Raw genomic sequence first — 27905 nt, 5'->3', positions numbered from 1 at the left:
ATGGGAAAAAAAAAAAACCAAAAACAGAGGAAATAGTGGCCAATACATTTCCCAGGGCTGCTGAGATATTATTTTTATTTTCATTGAAGCTAAATATAAAAGCATTCAAATGGGAAGCTTTGAGGGACAGCTGGTTCCATGTGTGCATGAGTTTTTGTTCTTGACTGCCATTCTGGTGAGGCACAATTTCTGATGATGAATGGAAGGGGCCATTGTTAAGTCTATGAGATATATTTAGGCAGTAGTTGAACTCTCAAGTGATACTGATATTCCTGTTGTATTCCTAATGCATTTATTTCCTCTGGTCTGCTCAAGTGTAGGTTTGGTTACACAGTTATTATATATACTCGCATTAGTGTGGCATTCTCCCATATGGAAGTGAGAAGTCAGCAGTGTGATGGCAGCTGTGGAGTTTGCCGATACTTCGCTCTTCTTAGAGCCTTACAAACAAATAGACTAATTGAATTTTTGATCAGAAATCCTTCATATTCATGTTAGAGTTTTCTGCTTATAAATACTTCCTTGGAGAGTGGGAGGGGAGAGAAATCCCAAATATTACTACCTTTCTATGCAATTCATTAAAGTGTGTAGAAAGAAAATAATGATTAATTACTGTTTTCTTTTCTCCTGTTTTGTTTTTACTGTTTAGGTGCTGCCACCCTCCTGGAAATATGGGGTCTGAAAACCCGAGCCCGCAGAACCCTGGCTGTAAGATTATGACCTTTCGTCCCACTCTCGAGGAGTTTCGGGACTTTGGGAAATATGTTGCTTACATTGAATCACAAGGAGCTCACCGAGCAGGGCTTGCCAAGGTGAGTTCACCCAGTTCTGGGAGTTGAAAGCTTTCTGAAGAACGCCTTCCTGAGGCTCTTTTGCCAAGGTACCCGTGCATTGGTACCACTCAGATGTTGTGTTCTTTTGTGTAGTCAAGTTTTTTTAAATTGTGTTTGCAATCTCTGCATTTTGGTTTAGCTGTAAAATAGAGGCAAAGATGCTACAGGCCTTTCACAAGAGTAAAATGGTGTTTAGTTAGAGTGTATATTTTTGTGGTCCCTGGTGGGGAAACAAAATCATTCTCAGACCTTACAGAGATGGGTGAAGGGTACTGCCATGTTCCGAGTTTAGTGCTGAAAATACAGATGATGGTAGCCAAGGTCCTCAAGGAGCTGTGAAGTTTTCAGTTTCCTCAGATTGTCAGGTAAAGGATCAAGTTTTTCAGGTCTGCTTAAGGTTGTATAGGGAAGGGGGTCTGAAGTTACATCTCTGTGAAAGGGTGCAGACTTCTTACTCTTAGCTTTTGTGTGCCCTGAGTGACTTCCTTGTGCTGACTTGAATCTGGACCTTTAAATGTGTTGTGTAGGTGTGTGCTCCCCAAAAGCTCCCAGAAGCCCTGCAGCAAGCTCTGAAACCTCTTCCCAGCTTTCCTTCACATTTATGTCTTTACATGGAAACCAATGAAACATTATGAGAACTCTTCATGTGACACTTTTAAATTCCAGTACTTGACATGTGAAGCATATGACATGCTGCTTGGGAAAGAAAAACATTTAACTGTCTAGAAGGATTGTTTCTGTGGCAGTGTCATGTTGTTCTTCAGCTGAGAGAACATTTGTTCTGACAAAGTAGTTGTTAAATGTGGTATTTAGCAGAAAGTAATATAGCACAGCAGAGAAGCAAAGCTTTTAGGCGTGAAATAATAGTGATTTCTTTTAAAATAGGTCAATTACTGTTCTTTTTTCAGTTGTAAGTAGGGCAAGATATTGATAAATGGCTGTCTGTGAAACGTTTCCTTGTCCACTCAAATGTACTGGCAATTATGTTTCGTGTGTCCACTGAGGTAGGTTATTTTAATGAAGGTTGTTGGTGAATTGCAGATGTTATAGAGAAATGACTTCCTGTAGGACTAAATCTCAGCATTTCAAGTTAATTTCTCTGTTTAATTTATTGCAGCTACTATTAAGAGCTGTGTGATAGCAGTATAGTTCACCATATCCTAAGGGAACCATGGCTACAAAAATCATTAACTTGTCTTCATATTCCCATAACTTTTATTTTTGGTAAATTCTTCTATCAAATTAGATTCTATATATATATATATATATTTCATTCTGCTTGTTCACTGGATGTTCACAGATGTGTCCCTGTAATGCAGAAACACCCACAGGAATAATGGAAGAGGATCTAGTGTAAGGTATCCCTGCACATGACAGGCTTTGGGGGTAGTTGGTCTTTAAGGTCCCTTCCAATCCAAAGCTTGCCGCGGTTCTGTGACATCATTTGTGATTGTGAGCCTTCCTAGTTTAAAAAAATAAACAAAGCAAAAACAACATCCTCCCCCTTTAGTGTTCCTGATCTTCTAGATGGAATAGTAATGTAGACTGCTTTGAAAGGATTTGATGGTTATTTGAGATGCTGATGTCATCAGATAACTTATAGTAGTGGGATGAAATACCTTCTGTTTAAACTTGTTTAACTCAGTAGAAATTGTTTGGGTTTTTTTTATTTCCAGGTGATTCCTCCCAAGGAGTGGAAGCCCCGAAAAACCTACAATGACATAGATGATATGGTTATCCCAGCTCCCATTCAGCAGGTGGTTACTGGCCAGTCGGGATTATTCACCCAGTACAATATACAGAAGAAACCCATGACTGTGGGAGAGTACCGGCGTTTGGCTAATAGTGAGAAGTACGTCAGTGTTAAGTACACTTACACTGTGAATGGGAGAGCAGTGCAGTATGTCTTTCTTTCTGACAACAAGCTGGAAAGAAAATACAGCTAGCCATGTTAAATAGGAAACATTTTGGAGGAAACAACTTTTTCTTGATAACTGACCTCCAGAATCTCAAACCAGTAGATACCTTCATGGCTTTTGTTGCATCTTTGATCTTTTTCTCAGAGTTGGTATAGAAAGACTCTTTCTATACCATCTGACTAAGACCATGCCTAAAAACAATGGCTTGAGGCTCCAAGGAGAGCTCTCAGTCTGTTAATTGTTATTCTGGAAAATATGTTTAATTGCTCAGGTACAGCCGTGAGTACATTTGAGTGTCTGAGTGTCTTCTGAAGAGCCTGGAATTTTGTAAAACACTTCAGTTAGCTGGGACAAGCTAACCAATATGAGCTGCAGTTGTATCATTCTTCTACAGTCATTTTCCCAGAGCTCTGGAATACTTCAAGTTTTAACTCAAGCGTTACTGACAACATGCATTCAACTTTGAAATATTGCTAACAGCCTATAAGAGTGCTTTACTTGCATTCAGCAACCTGTAATAACTTCATCTCATGCATTGCTAGGATGAGGATTTGATGCTTCGCGTAAGTGCTCATCCTGTTTGTCAATATGCACTAAGAGGTTTTGTAGAAAGATTTAAAAGGCAGTAAATATTATGAATCTGAATAGAATTAAAAATGGGATACATCTTCAGCAGCCTCTTGAGAGTGTCTGCTTTGAATGTTAACTTATTTTTATGGGCACTAGGAAGAAGAGGTTTAAAAGCATAGGTTGCAGGACTAGAAACAAAAACACTTGTTTTGTGCTTTGCTGTATCCATGCATTGCAACGTAATTTTAATCCAATTTATTTTTTCTTTGCCTACTTTCTCTTTATTATTGAATTTCTTATGCTTTCATATAATATAGTTTGTTATATAATAACAAATTTAGATAATTTTCTTATTATTTATACATTGCGTTGAGATAATGAAATGGAAGATACAATAAATGTATGTCCAATTTTACTGTGTGTATATAATCTGCTGCCTAAACTATAGTCTTTCTCTGATGCTGACTAGTAGAAGTGTTAGCAGGTGTTCACAGTGCTGAGAAATGCACTCTTCTTGTCAGTCATTTGTCTTCAATGAGAGTGCCGTAGGGCTTCTTGCATCCTTACCTCTTCTGTGTTCTCCTCAGGTATTGTACGCCACGCCATCAAGATTTTGAAGACTTGGAGCGCAAGTACTGGAAGAATCTCACTTTTGTCTCGCCAATTTATGGGGCTGATATCAGTGGCTCTCTATATGATGCAGTAAGTGAGACTCCTCATTAATGTGCTCTTACTGTTCCTATTAGGGAACAGTGATTTAGAATTTGCTTGATTTAGTTTTGGCAATTAACTTAAAGCTGCACTTCTCTTCTGTAGTTATCTTTTGAGTAGAATGTGGCCTGTTGTCTGGAGCGTTGTCTGACTGCCCACAGTATGAACTCTTGGTATAAAAGTGTCTTTCTATTATTAGTTTGGTTTAGTATGAGTTTAATCGGAAGCAACTTAGATTTTGAAGTCTTCACAACCATAGACTTCAAAGCTACCCAGTATTCGGTGCTGTGATAAGAGTATCTTGTACAAGTTTTTGGATAAGCAGTTTCTTTATGTACTGAATGTATAGCTTCCTTCAGTTAACTTCAGGTTCCTCTGAACAGAAATTAAATAATTGAAGAACATTTTCTGTTGTCCGATTACTGATACCGCTGCAAACATTAAGTTGTTGGAATAATGAAAGTCTGCACTTCTTTTCATCTCCACTTACAGCTGCTTCCTTTCTTCAGTCCTTTCTCTCCTGCCTGTTTGGTTGGTTTTTTGTTTATTTTTTTAGTTTGATATTGAAAATTTAAAGATCAAGCACTTAGAGTTTCACTGTCTAGCAGCTACTCCTGGAAGCAGCGTGGAGCTGGGATTGCTTGCATATGTATTAGCTACTTACCTGGAGGTTAAGTGCACCAGAGAAGGGATATGAAAGGAGATGGTTTCCCTTTGGAGATAGTAATACTCTCTTGACAATTGTAAGGTTAAATATTTTTATCAGCTTTTTTCTATTCTTTAATGAAGTAGAGAAAACCAATAGCCAAGTTTAGAACACTTTCTTTTTTTTTAAAAAAAAAACAACTGTTTTTTTAAATACTGTTTAAATACTGATAATAACTAAACCATCTTCCCTATTCTTTATCTGAAGCACTGAGCTCATGTAGAGGCCTCTGCCCCATAGGTCACATTTCAGTCTAGTGGTTCTGATCTGCTTATACATACTCATTGGGTGAAGAACATCAGGATGGAATGTCACTGAGAGAAGCATATTTTACCCTTAGTTTATCTCGCCTTTATTAGTGGATCAGTTAATGAATGGAAGAGTATCACAGAGTGAAAGTTCCTCTTCAGAGAACACAGTTAGTGAGAAGCAAGTATTTGGGTAATTTTAAACCCTTTGACAAAAGTAATGGTAATGCATCCTTTTCATGATTATTGATGAAAGTTAGAAGTAACCCTTCTGGAAAATGGTAGAATTAAATTAATGCAAAGAAACGAACTTTCAGAATAACACAAGGATATCCACATGTTAAGTCACCAAAAGGAACCTGTAGGCTGTTGCTGTGCTGTACCAAGTCCTGATGTGCTCTAGTACAAAATATTTATTCTGAATTATAGGATGTGGAAGAATGGAATATTGGCAATCTGAACACCCTGTTAGACATGGTGGAACATGAGTGTGGTATTATTATAGAAGGTGTAAACACTCCCTACCTCTACTTTGGGATGTGGAAGACAACGTTTGCTTGGCATACAGAGGACATGGATCTCTACAGTATCAACTACTTGCATTTTGGGGAGCCAAAATCCTGGTAAGTGGTATCCTGATAGGTAGTAGCTATGTACTGTTGCGTTGTTGTACTTAGAGACTTACTGTAAAGTCCTTTTTATTTCACACCTAATTCTACCAGGCCTACCTAATCTCTCACTTCCTACCTTTCCCTCCCACACCCTTTCTCTATATTTGAAATTATTTTTTCTTTGTTTCTGGCTAACTTGCTTGGCTACCTAACAGCGGAATTAGGAAAGCTTGTTGACATTATAATTAAAAACAGATTTTAACACTTTATGTGTTCTTGAAAACTAATGCGCAGTAGAGCAAATGATGATAGGAATGTATGGATGCTTGTGAAGTAATTCAGAGGCGTTGTTCTTGAATTGGTTTGTAGGTAGGGGATTTCTGTTACTTTAAAAGTTCCATTTTTTAAAGTCTATAAAAATACTTTCAACTCCAGGGGCAGGGTAGGTCAAGATATTTCATGGTCAATTCTTAGAATGATGTTAAGCATTTTTCAACACTGTTGATGCATAAACTGGTTGGAAATAACTCTCCACAGAAGTAATTAATAGGCAAGGATGAAATTAAGAAGCTGGGTGATCTGGAGTGAGGTAGCAAGAACCAGTGTTTTTTTTGTTTTGTTTTGTTTTTTGTTTTTTTCAAGCCTACTATTTAAAAATTTAACCAAAGAGACTTAGCTAACCCAGCAGAGCTTTGCTGAAGATCTTGATGTGACTAATAAATATTGACATTTGTCTGCAAATTGGAGTTTAAATGTCACTGTGAAACTGCTGTCATTATGCCCTGGCACTGGCAGACAAGATCCTCCCAGCTCTCTGCAATATGAGTCCCCAGTGTCACCGCATACCTCCAGGCTGTTAGTGCCTGCAGGCATATAAAAGCTACCAACAGTGAAGATCTGGTGATAAATGGATAAAGTGTTCTACAGTCTTGAAAAAGGGTGGAAAGAGAGGCTGGACTTGAAGCATTCAGCTATAAATGTCCTTTAAAAATCTTTTCCAACATGTCAGAAAATTTGTTTTGCCAGCATTTGCAATTCACATTCTCCTTTGTTCAGGCAGATAGATGTACAGGGATTTTGCAGAATCACTTATGCTACCTCTGTTAAACAAGGTGAATGTCAAGAAACTTGGGTTTTGAATGAAATGGAGCATGCTTTCATTTTAGATTTTGTTTTTTTTTAATACATCTTCAGAAGCAGTTAGATCAAAATTTGAAAATCATCTCCATTAGGTGGTGCTGTGAGCGCACAAGAACCACTTTTCTTTGCCTAGACAGCGCAGTGACCATCAGCAAGGCCTACCACTTTGAAGTGTCTGTTTCAGCACACGAGTCAACTGCTCTAAGAGTTGTACAAGCAGCTAGCCTGAGGTTTGCATTAGTATTCTGTGGTCACATCTGCCTCTGACTACTCCTTCCATGCCTGCTTGTTATGAGATTCGTGTGGCCTGTGTTCTCACTTTTTGTTCTGATCCTGTTGCCAAAGGTTGTCTTTTTCAAGAAGCAGAAATGAGAACAGGTTACTTTGAAAAGAAAAGCTCGCTCCAAAATGAAACTAATGCCTTTCCAGCTGAGGCACAAACAAACTCTCACACTGTGAGCAAAATTTAAAGAGCAGGTGCTAAATGAAATATACACTGAGTATTTGTGGCCTGAACCAAACCTGTATATAACTTAGAAACTTCTTGTCATATAATTGAGTTGCTCAGATTGGAAGAGATCTTAAAGATCATCAAGTCCAACCACAACCTAACCATACTACCCCAACTCTTAACAGCCCTCGGCTAAATCATGTTCCTGAGCACCACTTCCAAGTGGTTTTTAAACACATTTGGGGATGGTGACTCAACCACCTCCCTGGGGAGTCTGTTCCGGTGCTTAACAGCCCTTTCTGTGTTCTATGTCATTATCATTGGTGTTGTTTGTTTTGAGTAATGTAGATAACAGTATTTTGGTGCCAACATATTGTGTCTATCATAAGGATGATAAACTCATTGCATGAAGCTGTTCTAAACAGTGGCTTTTCCTTATGTTCTTATATATGTTTATTTTCTTTCTTGTGGAAAATACAGATTGCATGATAGAAAAACAAAGAAACCCTTCAAAAAGGAAATCCCCAAACACCTGTGTGTAGCATGTATATACTGAGAGGGTAAGAATAAGAAAGATCTAAAAATTGTAGGTGGAAAATCGTATCTGACAAATTCCAGGTCTTAGAAGGTCTCAGTAGCTTTTATTTCTGTCTAATCTGTTAAGGATGCTAGTGGAACACCTGATTGTTCCCCTAAAAAGAGTTTCAGATGTTGAAGAATTCAGCTACTAGTACTTAGAAATGGAGAAGACAGATCATACAGTCTACTTGAAAGGAGCTCAGGTCTTTCTGGTTAGAAGTCAAAGCACAAATATGCTCTGGACCTGGTTTAGGAGAAGGAAAAAAAAGAAAAAAGGTATTTCTACCATGCTTAAAAGGGAACGAAGGGGACCTATTCAGCTGTTCTGTAGTTGTATAGGTCTTTTTCTGGTAACTAACTATGTAAACCTTACACAGTAGGAGAAAAATGAGGATTTTGAGTTTAGACTGTAAAGCAAAAATAGGTGTATTTTGACAGGATGCCATTGCTGGTTTGGAAGGCCTTTGTCTTGTTCCCTTAAGAATATGCTGCTTGCCCAAGTAATTTCTTTCTTTTTCTTCATCCTGACTACTTCTGCTAACAAGTTCTTAAGCTCTTCTTTGAAGAAGTGTTGGTTTCTGAGGGGTAAATCTGAATACCTCTTTGGGCAGACCTACAACTGTGTCCATGCGAGCAATTGCTAATTTTCTGGATATGATTGCAGTGATCCCAAAGGTCAGGTGGGGGAGCTCTTGGACTTCAGTGATTAAATACCGGTGGTGCAGCCTGGCTTATCTCAAGGATGGCTGAAATGTCCGTTGTTCTTTTTTTCTTCTGGCACTACCTCTGTAGAAATTTCCTAGCTTCTCTCATCCTTTTTATAGACTCTTTGATTCTGACAGTGATCATCTTAGAAACACCTCAGGGAATAGTAGAAGTGTAGAGAATTATGGAGTCTACCATTTTGGGATTTAGTTCTACAATAAGAGACAGAGTTATTGTTTGGCTGTCAAAGATTTTTGCATATTGGTAGTATTTTGCCCCCACATTGTCTGTTAAAAGCATAACTTTTCCTTCATGTCTCTCATACATTATCTTAGGGTATTTTAATTCGGAACATGTAACCAAAACCCTACTTTGCAGGATAGTAGGAATGGTGAGAGGCCACCAGTGCTATTTTGTCATAAAGGCAAGGTGTGAAAGGATTTGGGCTATTTTAAGTTCCTTCCCAGACCTCATTTGAGCAAGTTTGGCAAGAAATGGTCATGTTTATTTTCTGTGGAAGAGGTGAAGTGACTTTTCAGGGAGGTCTGGGTGTGGTCAAATCACGAGAAGCCATCCTGGTGGACAAAGATAAGCTGAAAGAGGAATCTCTCTTCTGTAGATCTGGGAAGATAGGTATTGAAGTGTTATTTTGCATAGATATCTTATTTCTACCTTTTGAATTCTAGATTTTACCTCTTGCAAAATAGGAGCTTTTGAGACTGGAATTAGAATTAAGATAAATGTTGGTGTTTCAGCAACAGAAGATGGCTTCTTTGCACAAACCAAGAAGCAGCTGCATAGCCGTACAGTTCCTTGATTAATATGTTTTTTTCACTGCAGAGAAATCCTGCTGCCAGCACTTTCTTGCACTGTTCCTTTGCCATAAATGGAGTGGAACAGACAGTAGCAAAATAAGATCTCTACCCAGTGTTGTGTCACTGGGGATGCAGGTTAAAATGCTGTTCAGTACTAAGTGAAGTGCTTGAGTAATGAAGGGTCATTTAGTGATGGGGAAAAGCTGAGGGGGTAATGGGAGAAAGCTTTTTTTCTTCTTCCAGTCCCGTGAAATGATTCTGTGTCTGTAGTCTGCATTGCATTTATTTCTTAAATTTTGTCTCCTGATAAGAGGAACGAGCACTGTTGTTATTAACCAGTGTAACTGCTGCTGCAATGATACCTATCCTGCCTCATTAGGGTTATGCTTGCCTCTTCTTGAAGTTGATCGTCTTCTTTGTTTCAGTGTTTCAAGGGTATGCACATCTGGTCTGCAGCGTGGTCAGGCTTCTTTTGATTTAACTAGAAAATAAGTCAGATTAGATTAAAGAGGTAATCTGAAAGTTGTCAGCACTGTCCATCAAATGTACCACAAATTTGTAGTGTAACTTCATTTTGAGCTTCTCATGCAGGGAGCTGCCAGACCAAGTCTGTTGCTTGCTTGTTCCTCACATTATAAAGAAAAGTTCCTCTCATATTAATAACTCAATTACAACCTTTTCATAGTCTGTTTTCTTCTGGTTTTGTTTGTTTTTTTTTTTCCCCAAAAGTTTGAATGTATCTCATTTTGCAGCCCTATATTAAACCTCTTGTGGAAGGAGTTTTTACTGTATCAATTATACATATTATATATAATTACCTTATACGTTCATATGCTGAGATCTGAAATTGAGCATATTGTCAGGCAATGCTAACAGAAGACTGATTTTTTTTTTATAGTGACAAAAGCAACAAAACTGAATGCCAAGTCTTAATACTTCATGTTTTTTACAGCATTTTACTGAGGATTGTATGCATCTCAGTCCTTGCAATTTCCAAAGCATATTTTTAAACACTGAAGTACTCTGCCATCATTTCATTTCATCTCAGTACAATAATGAATGCACATACATGCTGTCTCCTGGTATAAATTATGGTCTTGCATATCATTTATGTGGGTTCTCTTCCTGTGTTATATACAGGTTATTGTTTTACACTCCTGAATTGCTGTAGCAGTAATAATGGTGTTTGAGAGAACAAAATGGGCCCTGTGATCTGGTGTCCCTGCTAATTTTACAGGGTGGTGAACATTGCATTTCTCAGATAATTTGTGACTAATCTTGCCATATAACGGCAGTGTTAGATATATTTTTGTAAGTATTAATGGGATGTTACTCTGTATTATTTCTTAGGAACTGCAGATGTTAAATCAGAGTGACACTGAGAATGGTAACTGATTTTTATAAGATGTCTCTCTTTCCTTACTGTGATGGATGCTTAATTCCCCTTTAATTGAAAGAGGGAGCTGGGCTCAGCTTTGAAGTTGTATGGTCTTCTCTCCAAACACTCCCGTGTTGAAAACAGGTCTTGCCTAATCTGTTTGCTATCAGATGTCAGACTTTTGCCAGATCAACAGTTTATGAAGAATTAAGGACAAATTACCAGAGGAATGTAAAATAATGTAACTAGTTGAAAGAAATGATCATGTTCAATTATGTTTTAAGGACCACTTTTAGAGTTCTGTCTTATAGAAGGCTCAACACCATTTGCTTGACAATCTGTAGAGTTACCTAAAAACTTTATTGATTAAATAATTGGTACTTTCTTTCCTCTGTTTCTGAGGAGGGCTGCCTGTGCTGGGTAGGTTTTTTTGTATGAGCTGAGGAAAACAAGTTCATAGGAGGACTTGCTTATAACATCTACGCTTTTGTAAATTTGGATTATGTTACTGATGCCACTGTCAGGAGGGAAATATCACATTTTCTGAGAGTGATATAATGGGGAGATTTAAAGCAAAACATGTTTGTTCCCTTGAGAGTGGATTTTGAGAGGGACCTTGTTTTTTCTTGGCTAACAGCATATCCTAAAGCAGCTGCAAATACACAAGTGCTGAGGATCTTACTGCTGATTTTATTTTTCATTATTGTCTTAGGAAGCACTGCAGCTGTCTTAGTCAGAAATCTTGTCCTATCCTCCCCCAGGATAGAAAATGTTGATCCCTGGAAAAGTGTCTTGGGGAAATAAAATGACCCAATACAGTCACAGAGCTTAACTCTTCAGGTTCTATCATTCCTCATTTTCAGTGCAGGATACTGGGTCCTTGTCCCCGTTTCCCCTGTGTGGTATTCTGCACGATCTCTCTGCTTTAACAGACTCTCACATATGTTGCAGTTTGTCATGAACTCGATGTAATCTCATTTAGAGCAGCTGGATTGATACTGAGTTGTATAGCAGCAGGGGGGAAGGGCATTTGTCCCTTGCATCATTTATTGCCTTCTAACTGTTACATTCCCTCAGGGAGCCATTGCACAAGGCAGCTGAATCACTGAATTGATAAGATGTGATTAGAAGTCTTGATTATTAGGATCTCAGTAACCCTTGCACCCTGGAGATCCTTGAGTTTCTTAAAGGTTGATTAGCTGGAATCACATGGGGACTTTGCCCTTGAGGGAACTCTGCATTTGTTATGCTATGACTTTTTATTTTGCTCCATACAGAGGATAGATGTAGCTCGCTCTCTCTATATATAGATATCTGATTTTTATTTTTTTAAATTTTACATACCCTTCTCCCCCATCCCCTTGGTCCTCAAGTTCTGCATTAGCCTGCCATGGGAAGTGTGTGAGGCTGCCTTTTTCTGAAGTGCGTGTACTTTTGCTGTTTGTGTGTTCTACTCTTGACAGTGGAGATTAATAGGCTTGTTGGGGTGGAGTAGAGGAGAAAGGAAAAGCAGGGGAAGGCCATTTGGCAGTGATGGGTTCCTTGCAGCTCACAAATTTTCTTCCAGCCTATGCTATCCCATGTAATCTGTTTTACAGCTTTGCAGTTTTGGAGTGAAAAAGAGCAGAATTTATGGTGATGGTTGATTTATAGATTAACAACACCACCATTTACTCTCAGGCAGATTTGGCAATGCAAGACCCTTTTCTACTGGAAAAAAAGAAGAAGAAGAAAAAAAGGGGGGATAAAGAACAGGGATATTCATTAAAAGAAATGAAAGCGAGATAAAGTATGACCAGGCAGAGCAGCTTTTCACTCTGCTACCTGTTCTACAACTGTGAGGTGGAAGCTGCTTTGGAACTGGATTTCTAGAATGTGAATCTGTGTGCACGTTGATTTGCTCTGAGATTTGTGAAAAGAGTGATGTATTGAGATGCAGAGTTACATCCCCCTGTAATTCACTGATAAATGAGAGCAATGCCATGGCAAGTTATTAATACAGCCTTTCAAGTTTTGTATACCGCAGTCATTAATTAATCAATACAAGCCACACTCTGCTGATGATTCTCAAACGAGGCTTCCTCTGGGCTTGAGAGTACTGTCTGTCCTGAAGGTGGTGCTGTGGCTGAAGGATGATGTAAATATCAGTAAAGCGGGAATGGTGCACATTGATAATCTGCTATAAAATTCCAGGAGATTGGTGTATTGTAGGGATTGGATTGGTTTTAATGTAGTTAAGTCATCAAACCAAACTATATGAAGAATCATGAGCTCTGGCTTGTATTAAGGTGATTATCCTCCAAATCAGATGCTTGCAGTTGGAGTAGTGGAAATTTTTCTTTTTAATAGACTTGGATTTTTGTTGTCTTGTAGATTATTGAAGGTAATTTTTCCTGATACAGAGGCGGCACGCTATTCTGGGGAGGTTGGACTTGCATGTTGCCTTTCTTCACTCGCTCTTACCTAACTTTGAGAGAAAATGCCATGAAGGTCAAGCCAGACTATTGTGGAAACTGTCTGAAGAGAGACTGTTGCCCTGTAAGAATGAGTGCATTGACTTCAGTCTCCGGCTGTTTGTATGCATCTGGTATTCCTCCTTCCATTCAGCTCTGCTATATTTGTGCTTTTTTTTTTTCCCTTCTCCCTCCATCTGAAGCCCTTTGCTCTTTCCATTTGTCATCCTTACCCCTGCCTAAATCTACTGCAGAAGACACGTGTTAGTATGTAACACTGCCATTTTGTTTTTCAGTCTGTGCATTTTGTATCTATTTCCTTTGAGTGTGTTCAGTTTGTTTCTTGAAATTAAAAACTCTTAGAGATCGGGGCAGTCCATCTGACAGTGGTTGTAGTGAACGAGTGAACGTAGCAAAGTGGAGATCCTTCTGATCTGTGGTTCATCTTTATAACCTTCCATAATTATCTTGAAAGGTGATAATGCAGATTTGTGATCTCATTCCTATCTTTGTAGCCGTGTCTTCAAGTGGGCTCCTGCTCCTCTGATGCAGCATTCAATGTGTGTGGCTGGTTTTGCCATCACTACTAATTCATCGCAGCTCAGTAGACCCAGTCTGGGTTGAGAGAAGCGTGCCTTTGATCCAAGAAGGCTTTCACCGAAAGTCATTCTTGTGTTTTGAAAGAGTCTGCTCAAAGCTCAGGCCTGATTTCAAATGAAGATCTGTGGAAGTCTGACAGGATCACAGATTGGTTTTAATAACAGAGCTGTTTGAACAGTGCACTCTGCTGCTGAGACTAGATGGGAGGAAGATGTGTTTCCATGCTTCATGTAACTCTTTCAGCCTGATCTGACTTGGGCCCTGCGGGAGAGTGAACTTGCAAATTCTGGCTTGGCACAGCCCTGAAAATGGGTTGGTTGGGTGAGAAGGAACCAACCGTGTTGCAGAGCTTTGTCTTTATTCACGTTTTGTTAACACGCTGACAGACATCACCAGGGTTGTTTTTTTTTTTTTCCCCTTTGCACAGCAGAGAAAACTGATGATGGCTGATGCCAAATACAGTATAAGTATAGTCTAAAAGAACAGAAGCCTATCGAAGTGACAGCACTTAAATAGCACTCTGCATTGTTGAGGTGCTGTGTGGCTGGTAACTAGTTAATACTCTAATATCTCTGCTGAGGTTCTGGCCGCTTCTTTTGAAAGAGGGCAGTCAACGTACCATGGGGGATCTGGGAGAATATTTTTCCCAAAACACTTCTAAGAAAAAGCACCTGCTTCCCACTACCCATTCACCACACATAGCAGCAAACTATGGGTTTATTTTGTATGTGTGGGAGGAGATTCACTCCACTGTGGTTTGTAAACTTGTGCTCGGTGCCTGCATTTGTTGCTGTGAAGCTCACTGGCCTGTTACATCAGCAGTCTTCCCAAGACCAGATGGCTGTTAATATGTTATCTCCTCATTTAAAGTAAAGCTTAAGAATTGCATTTTAGTTGTGGAAAAAAAATCATGCATTTATTGACTTCTAAGTGAAAAAAGTGAAATTAGTTAAAATTCTGTAATTTTAGGAAAAAGTAGGAAAAAAATCTGTAGGTGAAGCACGGCTCCTAAAAATTTGCTTGGTTTTAAAATCAGAATTTTAAAAAGCTGCTGCCCTGTGTGTTTCTTGAAAATCTGTCTCTAGCTCATGGTAGCCTTATGTGAAGGGAGCTGACTGTTCCAGCAGTTGATCCATAGGGGTTCAGTCCGAAGCCCAGAAAGACTAGCAGTGTTCTGCCTAATGTTACCAGGCATCACATTTGAGAGCAGTTACACAAATTTCAGTTTGTTAAGGGAAGGAGGAGGTTTCCCATTTGATCTGTTAGGAGCAAATCTACTTGTCATTTTTCTGTATTGTGCTTGGCAGCAGAGTTGATAATTAGACTGTGATGTGATGGAAAAGGGATCTTATCATGGGAAATACACTACACAGACCCTTTCTGAGCAGGTTTTGTCCTGATTTTCTTCCTGTGTTGGTTCCCAAAGGGTTGCTCTTGAGCAGCTGTCTGCAGAGCTTATTCCTCTCTGAGCTTTAGAAGATGGGCTGATTTGGTGTGCTTGTGTGGTTGTAATCTTATTCTGTCATTACCTGTTTACTCCTTATTATGGCTGTTCGAGCAGTTACTTGGAAGCCTCTGTGTTTATCTTTCTTCCTATGTGTATTTCAATAAAAATGTCATTATTTGGAATCATTGACACTGCTGGTTAAAGATACTGGATTCTAGCATCTATTCTCCTGTAAAATGATCCATTAAAGATAAAACTGCAGACACTCAATAAAGGCTTTTTCCTAGGAACAAGAAGCTCTCTGATCAGTATGAGATCTTATCTCCAGAGCATGTGTTTACATTCTTGACATGAAGGAACCACAAGAAAAGGGGATGGATGAGGGAGGCCAGAGATTTTTTTTTCTTTCTGAATGGCGATTTCAAGAAGTCAAACTGCATGCTTAAAGCAAATTCACTGCTGGATAACCTCACATACTGATGAGAAGAAAGGGAGTTGATTGCTATGTTTCAGCAAACTGGGAAGGAGAAAGGATAACTGCAGAGGGTTGGGAGCTGACACCGCTGTCCTCTAAGAAACAATCCGTTCTTGTTTTAAATGCCTTATTTTTAGACAGGTTTCAAAACCCACTTAAAGAATAGGGCAGAACAACTTCTGGAACTTTAGTTTGATACTGCTTGGAAATGTCACACTGTAATCGTTGAAACATTAAGTCTTAGAACCAGGATATGGACTGCAGATGAGGGACTCCCCAGCGTGTAGTACTGGCTCTTAATGGCTTCTATTGGGTGGTAAGCATACTTGACAGACTGAGGGATTTTTAATTTATTACTTGGCTTTGGTAGCACAGTTGCAGTCACGGGAGCTAAAGATTTTGAGGGTTAGAGTTCAGATTATGCATTTATTGCCAATGTTGTCTTACAGAGATTGCAGTAATAGCTCTTTATTCTGCTCATCACCACTGGGAGTGGGTTGGCATTTGTGTCTTCAAAGGGTCAGTATTTTTGGCACAACTAAATCTGCTTTGAAGACAGATAACTAACCCCCTGTATGACACATGTTCTTAGATATTTAAGATGTGCTGCTCAGTTTTTCTTTCTTTCCCTTATTCCAGTAATTATAGCATGTTAAACTGTGTGGGCCCTGTTTGCCCAGACCTTGTGCAGGCACTGTGAAATTAACTTTCATAACTTCTAATGTGAATCAGAGTGAAATGACATTTCTGAAGCCTTGCAGCTGAACCTCCTGCTCATGGTGCCCAAGTTCTGCTAGAAATTAGATGCATGAGGCTTAGTAATCTAGTAGTTGCTTAATTGTTCTGTTTTGGTGGAGGAGATGCTGGGTATGACGCGCAAGGTGGGAAAGCAAGGCATTGTAACTAACAAAATCCATGTGTGTGTCACAACTGTAGCAGGTAAAGGTCTCAGAAGCTTTGAGAGACTCTTGACCTAAGGGCTGGGATGCTCTGGTGCTCTGCCAAAGCTAATGACAGCTCCAGGTAGGAACAGTGCCTCCTAAAGGGGGGGTGGAGGTGGGGGGAAATGTTGGGGAGTGTGTGAGTGGGTTGAGGACTGCCTGAGGCAGGAGTATGTTATAGATGAAATTTTTAATAGCTTTGAAGACAAAATTGAACATACTCACCCTCCTGCTTTGATGAAGCAGCCCTGAGGTCAGGATCTGAGCTAGTCAGAAGGTCCCTGAAGAAGATCTGATGCTGTAAATGGTGTTATTGCAGTAGTGAATTTCTCATTGTGTCATCTTTTAATGGCTTCTAAACTAATCCTTGCATCCTGGGATGGTCAGTGTGCTCTCTTTATTTACTGACACGTTCATTTGATTTTTAACTCACAAGACATTTGCTTATTTATTTTCATTGTTCCTAATAATAATTCTAAGCCATTAGAGGGGAAAATTGTATTCAAAAATGCTGTTTCACAGTTTATTTGTTTGATGATTTAGAGCGATAGAAAATGGCACGTTTGCTGGCTTTTATAGTCTGATAATTATCCGCATCCATCAAACCATTCCAGGGGAATAAACAAAACACCATGAAAATTACACTATTAATGACATCCTTTATGGTAAATAGGAAAGATCCTTTGTATTAAGGGTGAAAAGGGGACTGTCCAGTTAAACTTGCTGCTTGTTAACAAAAGCAAACTACCACTGTTTGAAAATCATAGAAACAGAATAGTTTAGGTTGGAAGGAACCTTTAACAACGTCTATGATTATGGTTGTTGGACTCGATGATTTCTAGAGGTCCCTTCCAACCCCTACAATTCTGTGCTTCTGTGATTCTGATTGTCTTACACATTTGTTGCTTTGGGAAATGCATCTTCTAGACCTGTGATCTCAACGTGTGGTAACTACAAGCAGAATGAGGTTTGAGGGATCCTCAAGAACTCAGAATATTATATGGAAGTAGAGATCAGTTATGCTAGAATTTAAGTTTTGTGAAACAAGTTTGGAAGCTGAGAATTCTTCATTTAGAGCAGCAAAGTTCCATTTTTGTAGAAGCGATATTTAATCTATTTCAGGGACATGCTCTTGTTTTAGTAGAAAGTGTAGGAAAAGGTAATTTAGAAGAATCAGTATATTACTTTCAGATTGTTGACTTCAGGGTAAGGTGATATTTGAGTCATACAGCTATGACCATTTTTTATTTTGAGACTTATCTGTTCTGTAAATCTTGTGTTCCCTGGCAAAGCAGCAAGATGTTATTCATGTTGTAATCCCACAGACTGCAGCATGGCAGTTTTCAGGTTTGGCTCTTTCTTGCTTTGTTTGCAAGCTCAGTTTCTAGCAAGTTTGGTATGCCTTAGGACAGTGGCTGCTTTAGCACTGTTTACATAGACATAGCTTTATGGGGGACCTTGCTGAACCAGAAGGGACAAACACTACGCTTGAAGCATTGACTCAAGGTCAGCGTTTTTGGCGCTTGTATATTTTGGAGGCAGTTTAGGCAGTTGCAGATGTTTTCTCTGAAGCAGAAGTAATCTAGAAGTAAAGAGAGTTATTAATAAAAGCTGTTAAAATATTTATGCTGCCACTATCAATTCCCTTTAATTTTATGAGTGGGACAACAGAAAATCCTTGCTTCATCTTTGCTGTGGTTATAAAGAAGTGTCTACTGAAGGCTGAAGCAAAGGTAGGTCTGTAGTACTCTTAGTTCAGTTATACCTGGGCAGTTGGATGTCAGAAAACTGCTTCTGTCAACTGTGATGAAGAATCAGGTTCTTGTCAGTCTGATATGTTCAAGTTGAGATTTTTTACAAGGTATTACAGTCTTATTTTGACCAACTGATGCAGAAGTGAAATTTTTCTTGTATTTCTGTGCTTTTCCTACTCTTTCCATAACTTTGTGGAGCACCCTTATTGTACGACCTTAATGGGATAGAGAAGGGAAGCAATTTTACATGTGTTTCTTCTTTTTCCTTCAAGTTTTTGATGGAGTGGCTTTTGGTTTTGGTGTTTATCCAGAGGAAACTTCTCTTAGTATGGGTATGGAGTACTAAAGGAAAAAGAATGCTCCTATTTGCTGAAAAAATCTTGAAGTTTCCTGAGTGATGCCTATAGAAAAGGAAGTCATTGGATGTAGTGAAGCATAGTCTTCTCAGCTTTCTCTGGAATTGAAGTGCTTTACTGATATAAGCCCCAGCCTGTAGGTGCAAGAGGGTCAGTAACAAAGGGTACTGAATGTCATTGCTTTGTCAGTTCCTTCTGTGTCCCTGATAAGTGTCTGGGCACATTTTGCAGTGAGAGCACAGGGTGCTACCATAAGATCGTACACAAAAGCCACCTCTTCGTGAGTGCTTGCATGCTCAATTACAGTGCTCCTTTGATTGCAGCAATTTCTGATCTTTCCATGTCACCTCCATTGTTATTTTACCTTGTAATCAATCACTTTGTCTGATCCCATAAAGCTGGCTCGCTCGATCTGTTCAGTGCTTGCAGAAGGCTTCTGTTTCTATTCCTGGTTTTAAGTAGCAGCCTGAATTCTCTCTTTGTTGCTTATCATTGTGTAAATCAGTCAGATCTGTGAGTGTACCTTAAAATAGAATTTGACTTACTCCTAATTCTCTTCTGCAGTTAACTTTGTGAATTCCTAAGAATAAATTTACAAGAAAGCGTAGACTCTGCTTCCTAAAAGACTTGGTCCAAACAAAAAAAAGTTAATTTATAAATGTGGAGTCAGCTGTTCCCAAGAGGCTGTTCTGTGGTAGGGTGTTCTGATCTGCATACTATTACATAGACTTCATTTTTAAAAGCTGGAAATTCCTCCTCTCACTGGTTCCTATCCAAGCAAGTCCTTTTTCTCTGTCTCTCCATGGACTATTCTCCAAAGCTCAGTTTGGCTTTTTGCAGTCTGCAGTTGGAGATAACACAGTAACCATGTTCCAATATATTAGACTTTTAACATCCTCAAGATTCAATTAATCTTATCTTTACAACTCCCAATTACAGACACTAATTAAGTGAAGGTTGCATTGTAGACTGGGGATATTACATTAATCATCAGCAGCCTTGTAGCCATAAATTAGTTCTTTCCCAATCCTTCAGCGTTTTTCCCACAAGGACTGGAATGTCTCATTTCCCTGTTTTAAGGGACATTAATCCCACAAAGGAGCTTTGGATCAGGATTAGTTTTATCACGTTTATGTAAGTGATAAATTGTCTTTGTAAAATGAAAGCTCCTAGCTTTGTCCTAGACAAATGAAATTGAATTGTTTGATAATTATACAATTTAAGGCACTGTCAGGATGGTCAGAGTATGCTGGGAGCCTGTTGCTGTGTTTATTATTTTATAAGATTAGGTGCTACATCGTATTTTCCCTTAGATTTTTTTAAGCCATCAGTTTAAATCGGCTTAATGTCTAAATCTTAGGGCATCCTATGTAGGATTTCTTTCCTTTGTTATCCTTTCTAACCTGCAAGGATCAGATAAGGTAAATTTTTGTAACGAAAAGCCATCTGGGATATGACTTCTATTTGTTTTTCCTCACGTTGTAGATAAACTTTTGACTTGAAAAATGAGAAGCTGAACAAGAAGACTGGCAGACAGTCCTCTAAACTTGTTTTTTGAAGAACAACAGTACTCTTCAAGTGTTGTTGAGATCATGTGGTTGCTTGCTTACAATGTCCCATTTTCAGCTTGTCATAATGAGACGTGATAGTTCTGACAATTTTATTGAAGATAACAAAAATAACTCATTTTTATATTATTATTCACATTGTGCAAAAGTTACAGACGGTAATAAATATATATTTTCAAAACTCTCTCTTCTTTTTATGAAAAAAGGTAGGACAGCCATATTTAATTTGATGCAGCATGTAAACAATGATTTACAAAATTCCACTGGCATTATTATTTGTGCCATCCCAGATGTTTATATGTTTATATGATGTTTATATGTTTATACCCAGATGTTTTGCTATATTGTGGTGGTCAGTCACATCATGACCTGAGTGTGTAAAGTCTTAAGCACTTGATTTTTCCTTCTGTGAATACTGAGGCGGTGTAACTTGAAACGAGTGAGCTTACTAAGATCTTCTGGGGGGAGATCACAGGGGAATATCTCAGTTAGTATTGTGTGACTTTAGGCAGTTGATGGTTTTTCCTCAGTTACATTCAGTACTTTGCACCAGCACAAAACAAACGAAGAAACCTCCTCTCTTCTCACTGATGTTCTTTTGTACACTTTTTACTCCTGATCACAGAAAACTGTATTTAAAAAAAATGTAGAAACAGGTCCCTGTGTTCTTTAATGTGTTTTTCCTCTGAAGACCCCACTTTTCCCATTCACCTCTTCAAGAAAATTACCTAACAGTTTAATTCTGTTTCAAGTCAGTCAACACAATCCCACTCCAATTGGCTGCTTTGGCTGTTATGAAAAGTGTTTACTTTTTGAAGAAACCCAAAGAAGATTTGCACACTTGTCTTTAAAAAATGTTTATCCTCACTCCCTGTAGATGTCAGTGCACAGAGATCCTCCTTCACACCTTCTCAGCCCATCTGAGATTTCTTATGTCTTTGTCTTTAGCACAGCCTCGTGAGTTTCTTTTGCACATATCCTTCCTGCAGAAAACAAGAGTGCTGTTCCCCAAGCTGAGTGATTTCTGTTGCACTGCCATTTTGCCACCTCAGCTCTCCTTATGCCTTATGCAGCTTAAGATGGTGTTTCTTAAAAAGTGTCAGGAAAACCTCACATGTTGTGTAACACGTTTAAGGGCTTTACTGAGATACTGGCTTTCCTCCTCCTTTTGTACCAACATGTTACTGATACCTTCCAGACTTCTAAATTTTTGCTTCCTTTTCAAGACGTTAATCTAAGAGTGCTGTGCTAGAAGTTATTACTATCATCATTTTTAGTTTGTTTTTTTTTTCCCACTGTTGTTAAGTTGTGGCGTGATTATTTTTTTTTATTCTCTGTTAACTTTGTCCTAGGTATGCCATACCTCCAGAACATGGCAAGAGATTGGAACGTTTGGCAAAAGGTAAGCTTGGCTTCTTCCTGCGTTAGTGCTGTAGATGGATGTGTTCTGTGGTTCCAGAAGAGGAACCAACCCTTAATTTTAAAATGGATTTGTAAAGAATTTTAAGATTTATAAAGTATTGATTTTGAACTGACTGCTATAATTTACTCTTGAATGAGCTGCTTGATGAACCTACATTGGTATAATAGCATCAGAGTCAGAAACCTTGTCATGTCAGAAGTGCTGTGCACAATTCTTCATAGTGGAGCTGTTTTCTTAAAACCTGTCTCTTGACACACCATGGCCCTATCTGAAATTGGAGGAAAAAGCTTGATTTTTCAAAGCATTGAGACCATGCATGGGAAATGGAGTTCATCATGTATCTCTGTAGGAGGTTTGTGGCAGTGTGGTAAGAACTCTGTTGCTCCAGTTCTGTGGTGTGCAGTCTGAAGTACTGGTGATGATTCCATCCCATACACACACCCTGCTGGGAAAAGGTGTGCTAAAAAACATTTCTTTCTGTGCTATGTGTTATGTACATAGTATTGGCAGATCACTTTAAATCTCGTTTAAGCAAAATCCACAGCAGCACTCATGCAGAACAGCTAGTGGAGTTCTTGCCTTCCTCTATGACAACATACAGTGGTGTTGGTGGCATTCCTTTCCAGCCTAATCCTCTACCATCTTTTCAATACAATACAGTCCATCTCAAAGAGCAGAGCTAGCTTGGGCTGTACTAAGTTTTGACCTCAGCTGTTCAAAGCTGTGTGTGCAGTTCTTGCTTAAATGCCTGCCAAGGTCATCCTGTGAGCAGCAAGCATGGACATCAGCATTCTGCTTTTGACACTTCTGGTTTTCAATTGGTAATGGTGGCAGTATCAGGAACGATGATGGACTGCAGAAATATATATGTCTTTATTTGTTGATGTTTTATTTATGCTTTTTTGCTGTTTCTGTATATTTGCAAATGCTCTAAGCACCGCCCAGCCAAAAAAAAGCCATTGTCTTGGCACAATTAACTCAAAATCTACATATTCCATCCCCATTGAGGTGTACTCTAATGATTTAAATCTGTTGAAATTAATGCAGCAAAAGCACTGCCGTGGTAAGAGAGGCAGGAAGAATTGGAAGGCTGTATTCTGATGCAGAGGAGTAATAATAATAATAATTAAGTAGGTTTTCATAGTAACGGCATTTCTTGCTGGCAGTCTGACATTCTGGTGACTGTTTCATGCTTGCAGAAAAAAGAATAAAATATTGAAGCACAGCAGTGGCTGACAATGTGTAAACCAGACACATTATCTGTGATCTCATCTTTATTTTGAGCTGGTTGTTTTATTTTGCTTAGTACCTTTTGGAAGTCGGGATGAATAATGTCTAAAAACTACAATGAAACAGTGTTACTGCTTGGGCATCCTCCCCATCCTATACATCAGTGGACTATACTATGAAGATGTCCTCTCTGGAAAGATGAGTGTGCAGTTAATACAGAAAATGAATAGCTGAGCTCTAAATGGGCTTGCAGAGAGAGTTGTGGAGTCCATGGAGAGAATGCTAATGTGTTGCCATGTTATTCGTGCTAATCACTTAAAATGTGCTTCTTTATTAGTAGCTTTAATGAGAGCCACATAAACTGTGCATTAAAAAGAGGAACTGCAGAGAAGAATGACAAACTAGGCAGGAGACAGTCATCATTTTAATGTAAATGCTTTTAGTACAAAAATATAGGAAAACCTGGAATCTGGCAATTCTTTTCAGTTTCCGAAATCCCTTCCATTATGTCCCATCAATTAGTTTTGTATTCTGAGCTTGGTTGCTTTTTAAATTTTCTTTCTTTCTGTAAATAATGTTGGTTTTTAATACCATAAACACCATTTGTTAATTGAATCACCTGCCTGGAGTGAAGCGCATGGTCTTGAACGCCGCGTTTTTACAGTCTAGTTGATGCTTTTGGGAAGGAAGTGTTGACATCAAGAGGTTTGGTTTGACACCAATGTTAATATTTTTAATTCTTGGTGGTTTGTTTTGACACAGTGTGAATCTTGCAGCTATGGTCAAACTTGTACTTTGTACTGCTGAGATGCTGAATTAAATCATAGTGTCTCTGCCTCTGACCTCTGTGGCCAATAAATGAGTGTCCCTCCTTCCACTACACAGTAGTGGTTATGTTTTGTTTTGTTTCTTTCTTTTTGACTGAATATTAACATCTGCATGCTTATTTCTTTCTTTTCTTTAGGCTGGTATGTAGGGCAGATCATTCTGGAATCGTATGATAACAGTTGTGTTACTTTCCCAGGAATAATATAGCTGTCCATCAGAGAAGGTATAAAAAGGACATCTCAGTATAGAGTAGATGGTGCATGCTTGTCAATTTTTCCTTGTCCATATTAAGAAAAAGGTTTGTTCAGACTTTAGCCAAAACTGGAGACAGCCAGGTTCAGTTTCTTAATTTGTTAGGGATTTACTGAGATTTTGGCTAAGTTGTGTATGCTCAGATATGTAAGATTAGATGCTGACTCTCATTGTGAGTGGAATTAACATGTATGTGCCTCAACATTCAGATCTTTTTCACAAAATTTATGTGGTATTTGAAACAATGAGGAATGTGCTAATTATTGACATCTTTAGTAGTATGCCCATTGCTTTGATCTACGTAAAATATTTAGGCAGGTTTTCATTTTGTCACCTTGTCACTGATTAAATAATGACTTAATATTCCTAAAGTGATAGTCCTCTCTGCAATGTCTCTACAGGATTTTTTCCTGGAAGTTCTCAGGGATGTGATGCATTTCTCCGTCACAAGATGACCCTCATTTCACCTTCAATCCTGAAGAAGTACGGCATTCCTTTTGACCGGGTATGTACAGAAGGGGCTTTGAGGATGCTGGCAAGTTGCTGAAATGCACAAACTGTGACAACCCTCTTTTAAGGCAGCAGTTCTCTGCAGCTGGTCTGGAGCAGTTTGATCCATGTCCTATGGCTTTTCAATAGGCAGCATAACTCTCAGGTAGCTCTTCAACGCAATCTTAAGTTGTTTTTTTCTGGATCCCTTGTGAACCAAAATCAGGAGTTATATATGCAGATTCTCATTTGTAAAAGCATTCTATCTACACAGAGCCAGAAAGGATCTGTCTGTTTCTTAAGTCCTTTTATTTGAAATGAGGGGCCATGTTTATTTGGTATGATCATCTTAATGTGCTTATTCTCAAAGGCTTTGGGCAAGAAGTAAATCTCCTCAGTCAAGCATGGATTTTGTGCAGATTCAATCAAGCGGTTACTGCTTCTGTGTGTTGCCAGCATACAAAGCTCTTGTCCTGCCAGAATGTTTAAGGACAGTGTTTGTGGGCATGATACTGCCTGGGTGCAGAAAAGGGAACTGAGTTGGAAGCACTGCAGCTCTAACTCCAGTGGAAGTGTCAAAGAGTGCCCGATTTAAAATGATTTCATCCTTCCTCACTTCTCTTGCATCATCAGCTCTAGATACTGTGGCCTTTTTTCGAAGGAAGAACTCTTGAGTTCTGATCATTTTTTAAGCATGGTTTTGCTAGAGTTAGTCCACCGGAGATGAAGTATAGCACCTATTTGATGATCCCAGTGATTCTTTGAGATAGAAGTAAAAGTTCTGTGCTCTTTTATAGCATAAAAACTATGAATTCATTCAATTTACTGCTCCAGAGACTATTTCATTTTTCCTAGTGGAAGGCTGTGATGAATGAAATTTGCACTGTGATTGTCTGGTTTTGTCAGATGAGCTTACTGTGCAGCAGAGACTTGCAGAAAGCAATGTTCAATATCGGTGGCTGTATTTGGCCTAGTTTGCACATGGTGGTCGATATTAAATTGTTCTTAGGGATCAACAAACCATTTTTTCTTGTAATTCTATCTGTTAAACCTAAAGCTCAAATGTGAAAACACGCTTATCTGCTACACATGGTTGAAAATAATAATGAAAATATCTGACTTTGGGATCTGATGGTTCTTGGATTTTTTTTGTTAAAAATTTTATCTTTACAAATTTCAGGAAACTGATTTCAGGAATATGGGTAGCATCTCAGTGTAATGCACAGATGCCCCTGTGAGAAAGGACTTGATAGAGGGGGCCAAGCAGAACCTAAGAAGGGATCACTGCTTGCTTACATATAGATCACTGCTTATCTAAAGATACTGAAAATAATAATAAAAAATTCCTGTTGGTGCTCACTAGACATTTTAAGTTAAGTTTGTTGTGCAGTTCCCTGTTGGTATCCCATCCTCCTATAAAATGGAAGAGAATAGGAAATGGGGATTAGTTTCTGCCACTTACTGCCCAAATGTGCTGTTTGAATGTTTGTGGGAAGTCAGAATGTGAAGGAAATTCATGCGAGTCTTCAAATATTTGAATGCTGTAGGCGGGCATATTTTTCTCTGGAGCAACACTTTGTGTTTGCATTTCCATTGTACCTGGAAAGTGGCATTGATTAGTAATTATACATACCAAGTAATTTCTGATTAACAGCCAAGCAAGAGGAGCAAAAGAGTTTGTAAGAGGGGAAAGCTTTTCTATCAAGCTTATCCCAAGTCATATTTACTGAGCTGTTTGGTGATGGGCATGGGATATGAAGTACTTTGATATGGAGGGAATTTCTAATTTGTTGCCTGGTAAAAAGTCTTCTCATAGTTAGTGAGGCTTCTCATTGTGAATCTTGTCATTTGGGGAGGGAAAGTGTTGTGTAGGTTCACCTCTGGTGCCTCCTTCATACTCAGTATTAAAATGTGTGCTACCTTACTGATAAGAACCTTATTTTTGTGTACAGATTTTTGTTTGTTTCCTTTGTATGTGTTTGGCTTCTGTGTGTGTGTGGTGCTGTTTTTGGTTTCTTTTCCCCAAAAATAGAGGCCAATGAACAGAAAGAGAAACTATTACTGTCAAAACCAAACTTTTTTTTTTTTTTTTTTTTTTTAAAGAAGGGGTATTGTTAACATCTCCCTTAAAGACATATAATTCCTAATCCTGTTTTACAGAATGTAGGGCACAAATGTGTTTTTTTGTGTGTGTCTGTGTGTTTATATATTCTCTGTTTTCCATGGCACTCACTAGGAGGGTCTTTTTAAATGTGAAGAGGAGGAGGAGGAGATCTCTTTAGTCAGAGCAGTCCATATCTGAATAACCCCTATCCTGAAATAGTAGGTTTTGAAGGAGGATTGCTATTATTCAGGAACAGGGAATGTGTCCACTTTTCTGTAGAGATAGAGATAGGATCTCTTCATCTACATTTCTGGCAGATTTCAATGAAGTGAAAAAGCACGCATTTATAAATCTCTATAATGGTATTTACTTCTGGAAAGAAAGAAAGAAGCAGATCAATAGTAGGGCTCTTTAATAATTAAAAATGTGTATTTCTATAATCTCCTATTGATTTCTCCATTTATTCTGTAAAAGCTTGCAGAAGTCAGTAAATTTAGGCCTTTCTCCGTGAGTGGCAGTTTGTGCGGGCTTTTCTTCAATAGTTATTACTTTTCTGCATGGCCTATCCATCATCTCGAGTGCTTTCTAATTTATTGTAGGGATAATGTTGACAGCAGTGACATGGAGGACAAACGCTGTGGGCTTGAAATGAAGACACCACCAGGATGTAGATGTTGTGACAGAAACATAATCTTTCCCTTTTCTGAAGTTAGCAATCTGCTGCTGTGCATTGATGTGTGCAGGGGTGGGAGGGGACGCACTGTATGGCTGCAGGCGGTGCTTCAGCACCCCTCATCTGGAAGCTTTTGTTTTATCAAATCTTGAATTTTTTTTCCCTTTTATTTTCTTGCTGATGTCCATAGTGTGACCAAGTTTGGGCTCAGTCTAGTGGGCCAGTGGTTTGGTTTCTGATAACATTTTCTGTTTGGTCATGTCCCTGAGTTTATATGTGGAAGTTCTTTGAATGCTCTATAGGCTCCGGACTGCTGTGTTGTGGTTTAGTGCCAGTGGGAAATAACCCAGATGTGGTATGAAAGCTTTGTCAGCACTTCTGGTTTAGAAAGATGGGAAGGTCAAATTTTGCCTTATTTCTGATCTGTCAAAGGCAGGAGATGCTACCCCATGCTTTGGGAAGCTAGCAGGATGACCTGGTTATGCTGCTGCCAGTTGTTCCTGCATTGCTTAACAAGTACGTTCCTTCCCCAACATTTTCTCTTTGTAGGTGTTTAAAAGGTGATTTTCTAGAATTACTGGGAATCGTTCAGCCTCTGATTATAGCTGTAAGCTGCAGTTTTCAATCCTTTTTGTTTATTTTCATC

At 38.8% G+C, this 27905-nt stretch overlaps 1 protein-coding gene across 4 annotated transcripts in view; it reads left to right on the top strand.

The window, feature by feature from the left end:
* Window positions 1-27905, top strand: part of KDM4B (lysine demethylase 4B) — an 84637-nt gene that overhangs the window by 9986 nt on the left and 46746 nt on the right. For 3 of the 4 annotated variants that reach the window (XM_032441011.1, XM_032441009.1, XM_032441008.1), the window contains exons 1-6: window positions 650-812; window positions 2510-2685; window positions 3910-4024; window positions 5417-5610; window positions 21613-21662; window positions 24395-24498. In XM_032441011.1, coding sequence (XP_032296902.1) covers window positions 672-812; window positions 2510-2685; window positions 3910-4024; window positions 5417-5610; window positions 21613-21662; window positions 24395-24498 — 780 coding nt within the window. In that variant the 5' untranslated portion in view covers window positions 650-671. Of the gene's footprint in view, window positions 1-649; window positions 813-2509; window positions 2686-3909; window positions 4025-5416; window positions 5611-21612; window positions 22626-24394; window positions 24499-27905 lie in introns of those variants that run through there. The other variant, XM_032441010.1, reaches the window with a different exon arrangement.

The sequence above is a fragment of the Coturnix japonica genome, chromosome 28, assembly GCF_001577835.2.
Source record: "Coturnix japonica isolate 7356 chromosome 28, Coturnix japonica 2.1, whole genome shotgun sequence".
NCBI lineage: Eukaryota > Metazoa > Chordata > Aves > Galliformes > Phasianidae > Coturnix > Coturnix japonica.
This window is presented reverse-complemented; position numbering and strand designations above follow the sequence as displayed.